Source organism: Ochotona curzoniae, unplaced genomic scaffold (genome assembly GCF_017591425.1).
Source record: "Ochotona curzoniae isolate NIBS_2020 unplaced genomic scaffold, NIBS_Ocur_1.0 contig_291, whole genome shotgun sequence".
Lineage (NCBI taxonomy): Eukaryota > Metazoa > Chordata > Mammalia > Lagomorpha > Ochotonidae > Ochotona > Ochotona curzoniae.
In genome coordinates, this window is record NW_024465649.1 from 11912626 (window position 1) to 11926319 (window position 13694).

Sequence of the window (13694 nt, forward strand, 5' to 3'; positions counted from 1 at the left end):
GTGCTTAGGAGGTCCTTTATTCCAACATGGTAAGAACAGGAGTGAGGGCGGAGGGGGAGAGAACAAGAAGGGAAATGTCTCCTGCCACAGTGGCAGAGCTGCCAGGGCAGGGAAAGGGGCAAAATGGAAGAGCATGTGGGGGAGAGCCAAGTAAAACGGGGAAAACAGCACATGTGGAGGTTCATTTCATACAAACCAGGTGGGCCTGGAAGGCGTTGGGGGCAAGGGGATTGGTTTGGTTGGGAGGGGTTGTGGGCAGGTCCCAGGGATTGGTGACTGAGATTGTCACAGGAGACTAAATTGGCAGGGATTAGGGGAGGGGCCGAGAGATTGGCGGTGGGGTTCATAAGGTTACATCTCATTGGTAGATAATCTGAACTGGGCGAAAGTAATGGTAGAGTCAAAATGACTGAAGCCTTCAGGGCCCATGTTCCAGTCACTCCCCACACCAAGCAATGTACCAAACACCAATTCTCGTTTTCTTCTTGATGGTGAATAAGTGAACGATTGAATTTTTCTGTTATTTGTTTTGTTTTTTGCTTCTCTTTTTTTTTCCTTCCTTCCTTGTTTCCTTCCTTCCTTCCTTCCATCCTTGCTCCCTTCTGTCCTTCCTTCCTTTATTTCTGAGACTCATAGGGACTTAACTCTGTGAATTCAAGCATCTGATCAATTACTGCTTGGTAGAGCCATTGAAAGATTGCACAGGAAGTGGCTAGCAGCCACAGTGCTAGATCCCACACCTTTACAACCCTGGGGTCTCCATCTCCTTGGACATGCTCAATGGGAAGCAAATACACTATGACCATAACTCCTGGATGGGCCTGGGACTCCAGGCTGCAGAGCTTCCTTCCTGCAAACTCACAACAAAATGCAGCCAGGGGTGATTCTTAGCCTCCTCTGGGCCAGGAGCATGAATCAGTTACTGCTAGTAAGGGCTCTGAAGATAAGTGTGCAAACACTGCTAGTCATTAGGTCTGTTCACACCACACTGCCCAGCCACAGCTGAGAAATAATTAACACCTTGGGGGTGCAGGGACACTATCTGGTTTACCCAGGTTGGGAAAGGATTCAATACATGCTCAGGGAACAGGGAGGAAGAAAAATCTATTTTGGCTACATGGGTCCTGGGAATTCGGGAGACTCTGTCCTGGGCCCATAGAGGGTAAGGTAGGTATATTTGCCTGGGGAACCTTCTGGAACTGGCCCCCTGGAGCAAAGCTCTTGCCACCATGCTGGCTATGTGGGACTAGCCAGGCTCTGGAACAGAGGGTTCCACTACTGTTGTCCACCCAAGCTTTGCTCAGATAGGCAGATGCCAACTGCATGCTGTACCCGAGAACAGTATTACCATGTCCTGGAACCATCCTCCCCCGGGTGTCAGGTGCCTTCCCTGGGGCCAGCCACAGAACTCAAGGTGTACATTAGAGTCATTCTAGGAGCCACATCATACACTGAGGCTTGGGCCCAGCTTGGGACCCGGTAAGAACAGGGTGTCCGTGGTAAATCATTGCAGTCAAGGTCAAGAACCCCTAGCCTGGCCTGTGTTAGAAGCTGTAGCAAATGTGGATTTCAGCCCCACCCCCTACCTCCAGACCAACCACTCTGTGTCGCACAGTGACCATTGGTTCCCCAGATCATTCCCTCCCCGAAGTACATTCTTGATCCCATGTCACACCATCTCTCTTATGGATCCTGTCTTTATTTAAGATGCTTTCAATTCTTTTCAGTGCTAACTATCCATATCCATGGGATACCAGGTGATCAATCAATACCCTGTGTATACTGTGTAATGATCAAATCAGATCAGTTAGCATTTCCATGTCCTTTACTTTAAAAAAAATTTTAGATGAATAGTAATCATACATATTGGGGAGGTACAGTATGACTCTGCAATAAATGGGCACCATGTATGGGACAGGCACAGCATTTAAGCCCCTCTTGGATGCCCACACTGCATATTGAGAGCCTGGGTTTGCGTCCCACCTTTGGTCCCCATTCTACCTATCTGATGCACGCCCTGGAAGGCAGCAGGTGATGGCTCAAACTCTTGAGTCTGCATGGCAGACCCAGACAGCCTAGCCCTATTTCAGGCATTTGAAGAGTGAACCAGTGAATGGAAGAGCCCTCTCTGCCCTCCAAATATAACAAAAATGTTATTTGGGATCTGCTGCTCACAGGTTCTTGTCTTTGCACAAGAAACATGTTCAGACAGGGGACAGTGAGGAGTGGTACAAGTGAGACAGTAATGTTTAATGAAGATAACAGAAAGATTGAACCTGGCCCATCCAGTGGGAATCTCAGTAAAGAAACCACAGCCCTGTCCGTGGTCAGACTTTTTTTCTTTTAATAATATTTTTATTTATTTATACTAGAAAGCAGATTTACAGAGAGAGGGAGAGACAGAAAGATCATTAATCTGCTGATTCACTCTCTAAAGGGCCGCAACAGCTAGAGCTGAGCTAATCCAAAGCCAGGAGCTAGGAGCCTCTTCTGGGTCTCCCACGTGGGTGCAGGGTCCCAAGGCTTTGGGCCGTCCTCTGCTGCTTTCCCAGGTCATAGGCATGGAGCTGGACCAGAAGTAGAACAGTTGGGACTAGAACCACACGCATATGGGATGCCTGCATTGCAGGCAGCAGCTTTACCTGCTAAGCCCCAACGCCCTACCCCGAAATAAATCTTAGAATAAGTAATTGTATTACAACAGTATTCATATTGATCATTGAATTCTTTAAACCCCGCCCCACTTAAAGAGTTTACTGGCTGTTTCCTCTCTAGAATGCGATACTGAATGCCACGATTTGTCTTTCTGGTCATTATTCAGTGTCTACAACAGCGATTTATACCTGAAATGCACTCAGCTCAACAAATATTTTGTGAATCAAGTTTGAGTCTTGCTTTAAATATGTCTTGGGCATGGCAAGAAAGTTCTTTTTCCCACATACATCAAAGTGTAGTGAATAAAGCTGTGGCCTGCAGCCATATGAGCACCAGTTCAAGTCCTAGCAGCTCCATTTTCTATTCAGCTCCCTGCTAATGCTCCTGGGAAAGCAGCTGAAGATGGCCCAAGTGCTTCCGCTCCTGTACTCACACAGGAGTCCCTGAAGAAGCTCCTGGCTCCCAGCTTTGGAGAGCTACGGGGCAGACCGTACACGTCCAGAATGGGTACAGTCAATTCAGAATCTGGGGAGTCCTTATTAGCCAGCTGGCAACTGCCCCCATTCAGAACACGTTTGAGGGGGACAGCCATGAGCTGCCAGGGCAATGAGCTTGCCTTTATGCTGGCAAGCTACAGTAAGCAGGTTAGAGCCAAAATGAGCAATTCTATAGTTGTAGTTACAGTTTAACTTCTTGGAAATTGGTTCCATTTTTCATGGGTCTCAGTTGCCAGGACCTGCTTCTCCTTAGAGAAGGGGGGTCAATCTAACCCTACTGGAGACCAGTGGATACACTCACTGTGTAATTTTTCACCCTGACACTGGAGGACCCGCCCCTGGCCTTCGTGGTCATCTGGAAGGAAACCAGTAGACAGAAGACCCCGCTATGTAACTTTTAAAAATAAAATAAATAGGGCCTGGTGCGATAACGTAGCAGTTAAAGTCCTCGCCTTGAACACGCTGGGATCCCAGTGGGTGCTGGTTCTTACCCCGGCAGCCCTGCTTCCCATCCAGCTCCCTGCCTGTGGCCTGGGAAAGCAGTTGAGGATGGCCCAAAGCTTTGGGACCCTGACACCCGTGTGGGAGAACCAGGAGAGCTCCTGGCTCCCGGCTTCGGACTGGTGCAGCACAGGCCGTTGCGGCCACTTGGGGCGTGAATCAGCTGATGGAAGATATTCCTCTCTGTCTCTCCTCCTCTCTGTATATCTGCCTTTCCAATAAAAATAAATAAGTCTAGAAAAAATTTTAAATAAATAAATATTTTAGGCCTTTTTCCAACTATATCACAACTTGAAAGTTGTTTTTACTGGAAGTCTGTAACACTAGAGTGTCCGAGCCCTTCCCCCTCCCGAAGGCTCACCTCCAGAGCGGTCAGCTTTACCACAGAGTTACACCTCCCTGGGTCCTAGAAGGCACTTCCGGAACGGTGACTGGCGCGCTATCTATCTTGGCGAAACTTCCGGAATCCTCTGGGCGGATTTAAAGTGGGGGCGGGCCACAGTGCCCCGCCCACGTCGCTGGGAATGCGGCTTGGGATTGGCGGAAGGGGCAGGGGGTGGGGCTTGGAGGCGCCTGGCGCAGGCGCGCTGGGCCGGTCGCGGCCACCCTTGGTGAGCTGGGTCAACGTGGGTGAGCGTGGGTTCCCCCGAGGCGAACGAGCCGGGCAGGTGGCGGCGGGAAGGGATGCGGCGTTCTAAGGGTGCGGCGGCCGGGGCAGCCCGGTGCGCGTCGCTGGCTTCAGCTGAGCCGAGCTGTCGGCCACTTAAACACTTGCGGAGTATTCGTCTGGTTTCCTGGACTGTACCACGAGGGCAGCCCTTCCGCCTGGCCGACCTGCGGGTGGCTGGGGTCTCGGAGCAGCTAGAGGCGCCGGCCCTGGAAGCGGCCTCGGGATCCGCAGGTGCCGCGGTCCGGAGAGGGACGTGCCTGGACCAGCGTCTGGCAAGCAGCTAGGCCCGAGGGTTCCATTGCTGTCGGACTCTGTGCGGGTCCGGGAGGGGGGACGTGGTTTACAGGTGTGCCACTGCCCGCCTCTTGCCAAAGGTGACTTCACCTGTCAGAGCCGCCCTCTGTGCCTTGGGCATCGTAACACTAGCAAGCAGCTTAAGGCATTTCAGGCGTGGCTTCGTGTGCAGCTTTGCTGGTGGGCCTGAGGGGCACCTGCGAATCAGAGGATCTCGACAAAAACGCTGGGCTTGGAGAGGTGACTGGCTGGCACGGAGTAGGCACTTTTTGTTAGCGATTGGATGTCTTCGAGCCCCTCTGGCAGAGCCTAAAACCCGGGACGCTTTTGTTACTGTGGTAGCTGTGTGTTCTGTGGCCAACGTTGATAAACTGCAGTGATGCTGTTGATGTGTGGGCTGAGGAGACTGGAAACGGGCAGCCATCTGCAGGGGAGAGGGTTTAAAGCTCTTAAATTATTCCAATAATCGTATCATTGGCAGTCATTGATTTTGCTCTTCAGGAAACACACGAATGCCGGTCACAGATATGGTGCCAATTCCTGAAGTGGAACAAATGTGCCAGACTCATAGATGGGTGGAGAGCTTAGAGGGGTGGAGAGCTAAGATGGGAGACAGTCACTCCCAATGCCTGGCACACACACGGTTTTCTACTGTGTCAGGGTTGATCAGAAAACCTGTTCCAGTGCAGGCTGCCTTCAGGGTGTGTGTGTGGTGGGAGTGTGGAGGGACAGCTGTGAGGGGTGGAGAAAGCTGGGAAGAAGGGAAATGTAAGTGGTAAGTTCAGGTGCCTGGTACTGGGGAAGGCTGGCCCATGCCTGCAGTGGGGAGCTGTCTGAGGCTGTGGCAGGATCGGAACATGGAAGAACTGTGTTTGGATCAAAGAATGAATCGTTTTGGTGCTTGGTGGGGCCATTAGTGGAGGATGTGCAGGTCAGTGTTGGAAGCACTGTGCAGCTGGGATACAGAGTGGCAATGAAGGGGCCCTGTCCGGAGCTTAGCCAAAAGTTGTTTCCCGCTTGACTTTTTTTTTTAAAGACTTGTGTATTTATTTTTATTGAGAAGATACACAGAGAGGAAGAGGAGAGAGAAAGATCTTCTATCCACTAATTTACTTCCCAAGTGGCCTACCTGCCAGAACTGAGCTGATCTGAAGCCAGGAGCCAGGAGCTTCTTCCTAGTCTTCCACATGGGTGCAGGGTCCCAAGGCTTTGGGCCATCCTTGACTGCTTTCCCAGGCCACAGGCAGGGAGCTGGCTGGGAAGCGGGGCTGCCACAACACAAACCAGTGCCCAAAGGCATCCATCCATATGGGATCCCAGGGGGTGCAAGGCTAGGAGTTTAGCCATTGTACTACCACAGCCAGCCCTTCCCCCTGATTTTTAGGCAATGAATTTATCTTCATTTTGTATCTAAAGACAGAGAGACAAAGAGTTCTCTCATTCTGGCTCACTCCCCAAATGTCTGCAACAGTTGGATGCTGAGGCAGTCCAAAGCTTGGAGTTCCAAACTCCATCTCAGCCTTCCAGGTAACTGGCAGATGCCTGAGCCATTACCCTGCTGCCCACCCCAAGTTTTTCTGATCACTACAGTAGCAAAGATTGCATGAGTTCAGAGTTAAGTCCCAGGTCATGTTCTAAGAACTTGTCCCCTCTCTTCCAAATTCCCGCAGTAAACCTGGAAGGCAGGAGCCACCTTTGTGACCGTTTTACTCATGTCCTAGACCACTCCGGGGGACAGCCAGAGGGAAGCCTCACTGGAACCCAGGCTGCCTGATTCCAGAGCCTGAGCAGTCACCGCATAATGACATCTCTCCACACTATGCTACGTGTTCTTTCTTTTTAGACTCTATTTGGCAGAGTGATACAGAAGGAAAAGGGAGATCTTCCATCTGCTGGCTTATACTCCGCAAGTGCTCACAGCAGCTGGAGCTTGTCCAGGTTGAAATCAGGATTCAGGAACTCCATTCTGGACCCAAGCACTTGGACCATCTTGTGCTGGTATTCTAGACCCATTCTCAGGCAGTTAAATCAGAAGCAGAGTAACCCATACTTGAACTGGCTCTTCCAGATGGGGTGCAGGCATCCCAGGCAACAGCTTAACATGCTGCACCACAGCGCTCATCCCTTCTTAGATGTTTAATTTTTTAAAAATGTAGTGGGACTGTTGTTGAGGTGTGCAGGTTAAGCTGATGCCTGTGGTGCCAGTATCCGTATTGGCACCAGTTCAAGTCCCAGCTGCCCCACTTCTGATCCAGCTTCCTGCTGGTGCACCTGGGAAAGCAGCAGAAGATAGCCCAAGTACTTGGGCCCCTGCTAACTATGGGAGACCTGGAAGAAGCTGCTGGTTTCCAGTTTTGGCCCAGCCCAAGTCTCAGCCATGATGACCATTTGCAGAGTGACCTGGCAAATGGATGATTCTCTGACTTTCAAATAAAATGAATCTTTTTTTAAAAAGTGTTTTTGTTTGTTTGTTTTTAAGAATTGTGTTTGTTTATTTGAAGATAGACTTGGAGAGAGGGTGGGAAGAAGTCAAAGAGAGGGAGAGAAATTTTCCATCTACTTTTTCAGTTCCCAGTTTGCCAGTTGGCCACAACAGCCAAAGCTGGTCCAGGCATAAGCCAGGGGCTTAGAACTCTATCCATGTCTCCCACATGAGCACAGTGGCCTAAGCACGAGGGCCTTCTTCACCTGCTTTGCTAGGCATGTGAGTGGAGATCTGAGTAAGTGGAGTACCAGGACTTGAACTGGTGGTCATATGAGATACCGGCATCATAGACAACGTATAGCCTAACTGGTTGTGTACATGTTGGCTGCCTGTTAGATTTTTATAATCAGAAAAATACTAAGTTTTGTTTGAAAGGAATTCGGAGGTACTGAGAAGTAAAACTGTGATCTAATAGGATATTGGAAATTGGAAATGGGAACATTTTCATCTGTGAATCAGTAGCTGTGTTGGAAGTGTGCTGGTGGCAACACTGAGCCGACGCCTTCAGGGTGTTGGAAAACAAACTTGCATTTATTTCCACAGGGCTGTTTTGCTCCAGGTGCGGTTCCTCTCCAGCTGAGCTCCCATGGAAGGGCTGCTAGCAAGATGCAGAGCATTGTCCGTCCTCGCTGCCGGCAGCCGCCAGCTGCAGGGACATGTTCCCTGCAGGTCTCACCACAGTGCCCCAGGGAAGGGACAGCGCTTGCTCCTTTCTCGCATCTTCCAGCCACAGAACCTGCGCGAAGACCAGGTGCTCTCCCAGGAGGGCAGATCTGGCGAGCTGACTTGTAAGAGCCACCGGCTGATGCTGCAGGTGGGCCTGATCGCCCCAGCCAGCCCTGGCTGTTACCACCTCCTGCCGTACACCGTCCGTGCCCTGGAGAAGCTTGTGCGGGTGATAGACCAGGAGATGCAGGCCATTGGGGGACAGAAGGTCGACCTGCCCAGCCTCAGCCCGGCGGAGCTCTGGCAAGCTACCCAGCGGTGGGACTTGATGGACAAAGAGCTGCTACGACTTAGAGACAGACATGGCAAGGAGTACTGCCTCGGGCCCACTCATGAGGAAGTCATCACAGCCCTGGTTGCCTCCCAGAAGAATCTGTCCTACAAGCAGCTTCCATTCCTGCTGTACCAGGTGACAAGGAAGTTTCGGGATGAGCCCCGGCCCCGCTTTGGGCTTCTACGGGGCCGGGAGTTCTACATGAAGGATATGTACACCTTTGACTCCTCTGCGGAGGCTGCGCAGCACACCTATGGCCTAGTGTGTGACGCCTACCACAGCCTCTTCCACAGGCTGGGGCTAAGGGTCGTGCAGGCCCAGGCGGACGTAGGCAGCATCGGGGGCACGATGTCACACGAGTTCCAGCTGCTGGTGGACATCGGGGAGGACCGGCTGGTGGTCTGTCCCAGCTGCAGCTTCTCGGCCAACACAGAAACGCTGGACTCTTCCCAGACAAACTGCCCCAAGTGCCAGGGCCCACTAACCAAAACCAAGGGCATTGAGGTGGGGCACACATTTTACCTGGGTACCAAGTATTCCTCTATTTTCCAAGCCCAGTTCACCAATGCTGAGGGCAAGCCATGCCTGGCTGAAATGGGGTGCTACGGCCTGGGTGTGACCAGGATCTTGGCTGCTGCCATTGAAGCTCTAGCTACAGAAGACAGTGTACGCTGGCCCCATCTCCTGGCCCCGTACCAAGTGTGCCTCATCCCACCTAAGAAGGGCAGCAAGGAGGCAGCAGCTGCGGAGCTCACGGGGCACCTGTATAATCGCATTGTGGAGGCAGTGCCCCAGCTCCGCGGTGAGGTCGTGCTGGACGACCGGACCCACCTGACCATCGGAAACAGGCTAAAGGATGCCAACAAGCTGGGCTACCCCTTTGTGGTGATTGCTGGCAAGCGGGCCTTGGAGGAGCCTGCCCGCTTGGAGGTTTGGTGCCAGAATACCGGGGAGTCGCTCTTCCTCTCTGAGGAGGGAGTCTTGGACTTACTGGCCCAAGTGCAGGTTGTCTAGCCACCCACCATGCAGCCCTGACTGCATCACAGCACTGCGTGCTCGCACACTCCTTGCCTGGGCTGGTCTCTCCAGACCTGGGGCCGCTCGTGGACCGTCAGCCCTTGTTGGGGAAGCTGATTTGTAGCCCATTATTATGTCACATCATTTGTATTTAAAGTCCTTAATTCAGTCCCTCTTTCTGGACTGGCCAGGCTGCCATGTCCACTCCTTTTTTAGGCCTCTGCTGAGAGGCTGAGAGCTTCCCAGGTGTTGGATGGCCAGGACTGGTGGCCAAAGGGACACCCCCACACACATACACACAATCTGATCATGGGCTGTCGGCTGTACTGTGTCTGGGGAGCAGACCCTCCAGGGCCCCACTACTGCAAAGCTGAGCTGAGAGTGTAGGGCAGGAAGCAGTGAGGTGACTGCCGCCCTGCCTGGTGACTTGGACGTGGTCCCTCGCCGCCTCAGTTGCCCCATCTGTAGCCTGAGAAAATAACCAGATCTGGTCTTCACATTTGTCACTGGGGACGTCTGGCTATCTGTCACCTGGGCCTCCCACAGGGTTGAAAGTGCTGGCTGCTGTCGCCAAAGCCACCTGCAGAGCCTGACCCTGCTGAGGCAGCACAAGCACTGAGACCATACCCTGCTGAGCCAATAAAGTCAGACAGTGAGAGCGCGCCTGGCATGTTCACTTGCAGCAAGGGTAACGTGACACCTGCTATTTAAAGTTTTCCAGGTGATTCTAGAGTGTGTCAAAATCCAGAGACACTCCTTTTTCTGCTCTGTGCTGCCTTCACCCACCTCTTCCCCCCGCAAAAAAAAAAAAAAAAGAGGGTGATTGGGAAGATGTGTTTTTAAAAGTCTCTTCCCACTGGGAGAGCAGCAGGCTTCTGTAGCTGTGGGATCTGGCCCTGGGTGCATTCAGATCTCAGCCATGATGGGGAGAGTGTTTCCACTCTAGAATCCCATGGAAAACTGGGAGTGGACTGGAGCGACCATGGCAAGCCACCACCCAGTCCCATTGCTCGTCCACAGTCACTTGGGCAGGGCTAGCTTTTCCATCTTTGACCCTGTAAGGTCATTATGTATCCAAGTCTAACAAGAATCTGGCAAGGTCAGACATAAGAACTACCAGCTTCCGGTCACCTGCTCCACAGCCCCAGGGCATGGATTTTCCCTCTGCCTCCCTCCTGGGGTCCCAGTAGGTCCTTGTTTTGTCCATGGGCTGCCCACTGAATGCTGGGCCAGGAGCTTGAGCTGTTTCCTTGTGCACCCTGCTCTCTGGCTGACTCCTGTTAAGCAGCTTCCTGGAGACCTACTATTGTGGATGTAAGCCCACCCCCAAGCACACAGTCATGTTTCCCAATGCAGATTCCTGGGTCCAGGGATCCCCTGCAGTATTGCAGATTTTCAGGCTAGGAGAAGCAGCTGAGAGTGAACCTAGAGTGACAAGGAGAAGGCTCCTCCCCTGGCTACACACTGCACCAGCCTCCCACCCCCTGGTACCTCCATGAGGTCCTGACTAGAGTAGCACAGCCAGGGCACTGGAAGCAGACAGTTCTCTGGGGGACTGCAGAGTGGCTTTCTCCAGGTCTCCTGGAAACTGGGCAGTTGCAGAGGAAATGAACCATGGTCCTGTAATGTGTGGAGGGCCTGCACAGGCCCATGCTATGAGGCACACTTAAATACAGTTTCCAGATCTTGGAACTGAGGCGCCCTTTAAGCAGTTTACTGAAGGACACACAGCTGTTAAGGCTTGGAGCTGGCGGTCAGATTTTTAACTAAGTTCTTGCTCCATAAGCGTGTGTATTTATGGAAGGCCAGCTTAATGGTTCCTGAAGCTGGAATGAGCTGCCCCATGCTAAGTGGGGAACCCTGGTGAGGCCCAGCATCACATCCCCTCAGGAGACTAGCTGCGTCAGACTTTGAGCACATGGGGGGGATGAACTGGAAGAAGACAGCAACTTGCCCAAGGTCACAGAGTCCTGATCACTAACCCAGCGCTGTTTCTACTAGTCAGGGGCGGCATGATGGGGGAGATCAGAGCCACGAAGAGACAGTCCTGGACTCAGCACTTCCCAGGGACATGGCCTGAGACGAACGGCCTGCTCTCTGTGTGGCACATTTGTACCTGCTGAGATGCTCCTGGCACCTGCTTTGCAGGGCAGCCTGTGGTTACTGAGCTCTCATGTAGGACAGGTTTGGCTCTTGGTCTGCATTTGACAAACTCCCCTTGCTGGAGCAACTCAGGACAGCCTGCCATGTGAGCACAGATCCTGCTGTTTGTTATCTCAAGACCTGGATCTTGTTGCCCAGGGAGAATGCTTTAGCTGCCTCCTTGGGGAAAGCCACAAGCAAAATTTGGTGAGGCGTGTGCTGTGTTGTCATTCCTTCGAGAAAAAAACATACATGCATACTGTGTAGCTCCCTTGCTGCTGATCTCACCGCAGGTACCTTTTGCCCTGTAACCTGAAGCATTGAGGATCCTGGCACATCAGCAGGTGCAGGCCATTTTCACTGCTCATCCCTTGGGGAGATGAAGAAGCAGTCTCAGCTGTGAACTGTTTGAAGGAATTAACACTCAGGGACAAAGGCTGGTGTGCAGCAAGACCACAGTATAAATCAGGCTTAGGATATAAATCAAGGCTCCAATAATATTCCATGTTAATGGAGGAAACACCTGAACTATCAATAAAGGAGCTTTACAGAAACCTGCCAAAAATTGCCATTTCCTTAACTGCTTCAATGCCAGGTCTCCAAGGAGTTTCTCCAACATGTTTCCTGCCAAGATGGCAGAGTGCTTTTGGAATGGATTGTTACACAGCCATGACTGCAGATGCCTTTGTTTTAGAGCTGCCAAAAGGACTTAAGAAAAATTCCAGGTAGAAAATGGGGAAACATTTATGGCAAGTTTAAATAACATTAGGAAAGCCAACAAAGTATGTTCCTTAATTTTAAGAGAATGACGGTGACCCAGATGAGATTGGAGTTAGCCTGCCTGGGCCAGTTAACAGCTGCACAATCTTGTGCACCTCAGTGTCCTCGTCTGTGAAATGGGGACCATTGCAGCCAGTCTATAGTAGTGCCTGGGAAGTGGCAGCCATTCATATCCTAAGGGATACTCGACACAGAGGAAAGGCTGGTGTTCTGGGAGCCAGCAGAACGGGGGGCGTCAGTTAGGCTCCATGTTCGTGCAGGTGACCCAAGGTTGCTAATGAGCTGCACTGTTGAAGCTTAATGGTCCTTTACTAATTGACTGTGGGACCAGGAGAAAGAACAGGAGGCACTCAGTAGTTAGAACTGAGGATGCCCGGTGCAAGAGCCGCACTTGGCTGCAAAGACTCACAAAGCCCCTTGGCTGACTGGAAGCCTGAGGGAGTGCGGGGACTCTGTTGGGGTTTGTGCAGGTCGCAGGTCCTTATCACTGGGTTGGGGACATTGCCTGACTCCGTGGGCATCAGGACTTTGCAGGGCTGCAATGGGCAGGGCAAGGGTGCCTGAGTCTGTTGCAGCATCCTCAGAGGCTGGGGCTGGTCTTGCCGTCTCCTGAAGGGTTTAGCAGAGTCCTGAATTCAAGTCCTGACTCTGCTTTCCACTAGCTAGCTCACCATGAGTGGATTACCTAACCTCGCCGCCAAGTGCCCAGCAGTAGAATGCAAGTAGAATGGTGCTGCAGAACCAACTGCTGGGGCTGGGGTTCTGGGGGTGGTGTCATGGGTGAGCCCACCCACATGAAGTCCCAGGGCTTGGCCATGGCCACTGTGGTCACGGCCAGGCCAGCACGCCACACCCCGCGGTATGCATGTGCAAGGCTTCTTCCTCACCGGGCACTTCCTCCCCAGTTCTTTCTTGAATGTCACTACCCCTGGACGTTCAGAATAACCCACTTCTTCGTCTTGCCGCCCACCAATACCTATTGTATACCACCCAGGTGCTGAGCAAGTGTGGTGCTAGGTAGGCCCTGGCAGTATAAGCACACGGCTCAGGGTTCTTGGCTCAGTTGGTACAGAAGTATGGGAGACGTGTCCCATGATGAGAATAGTGATGGTACTGGTGCCAAGGGGAGGCGTAGGGCAAGCAGGAAGGGCTTCCTGGAGGAGGCAGTAGAACTAGATTGAAAAGTAGGTGTTACATAGTGACAGGAAAACATTTGGGAATGGAGAGAGAGCAGAAATTGGGAGGAAGAATGGTCCAGGCAGAAGAAAGAATGTGCAAAGACCCAATGTGACAAGCTGGGAAAAGAAAAACTAAGAGTCATTGATCAAACACTTCGTGTGGGGGATTCCCTTGGTTCACATCACTCACTCCAGCTCCTTGGCAGCTGCAGGGGAAGGCAGTTAGCCTGCTCACACTGCAGGCCAGGAGACAGGCACAGGAGCCTCCACCACGTGCCCAGGGCCTGCGGCTGGTGAGCCGGAGCTGGGGTTGGAGTGCAGGCACTCGGCCACTTTACCCTCCTGCCCCACAGCTGATCACATCCAGGGTGGTTGGCCTCAGTCGGCTGGAGAGGTGGTGAGGGCTCAGGTCCTGAATGACCCTGAATGACACACCCAGGACACAGATGAGGGAAAGGGGCTGTTAGGGCTCAGA

General features: G+C 52.2%; 1 protein-coding gene across 1 annotated transcript; it reads left to right on the top strand.

Moving 5' to 3' along the window:
- The first annotated feature begins 7249 nt into the window (after positions 1-7249).
- PARS2 (prolyl-tRNA synthetase 2, mitochondrial) lies at positions 7250-9618 on the top strand. The gene has a single exon (XM_040978490.1). The coding sequence runs from the start codon at positions 7689-7691 to the stop codon at positions 9114-9116; it is 1428 nt and encodes a 475-aa protein (XP_040834424.1). The 5' UTR covers positions 7250-7688; the 3' UTR covers positions 9117-9618.
- The last annotated feature ends 4076 nt before the right edge of the window (positions 9619-13694 follow it).

What these genes read in the sequence shown, in the direction of transcription:
- PARS2 (XM_040978490.1), top strand. Translation starts at nt 7,689, where the DNA reads ATGGAAGGGCTGCTAGCAAGATGCAGAGCATTGTCCGTCCTCGCTGCC.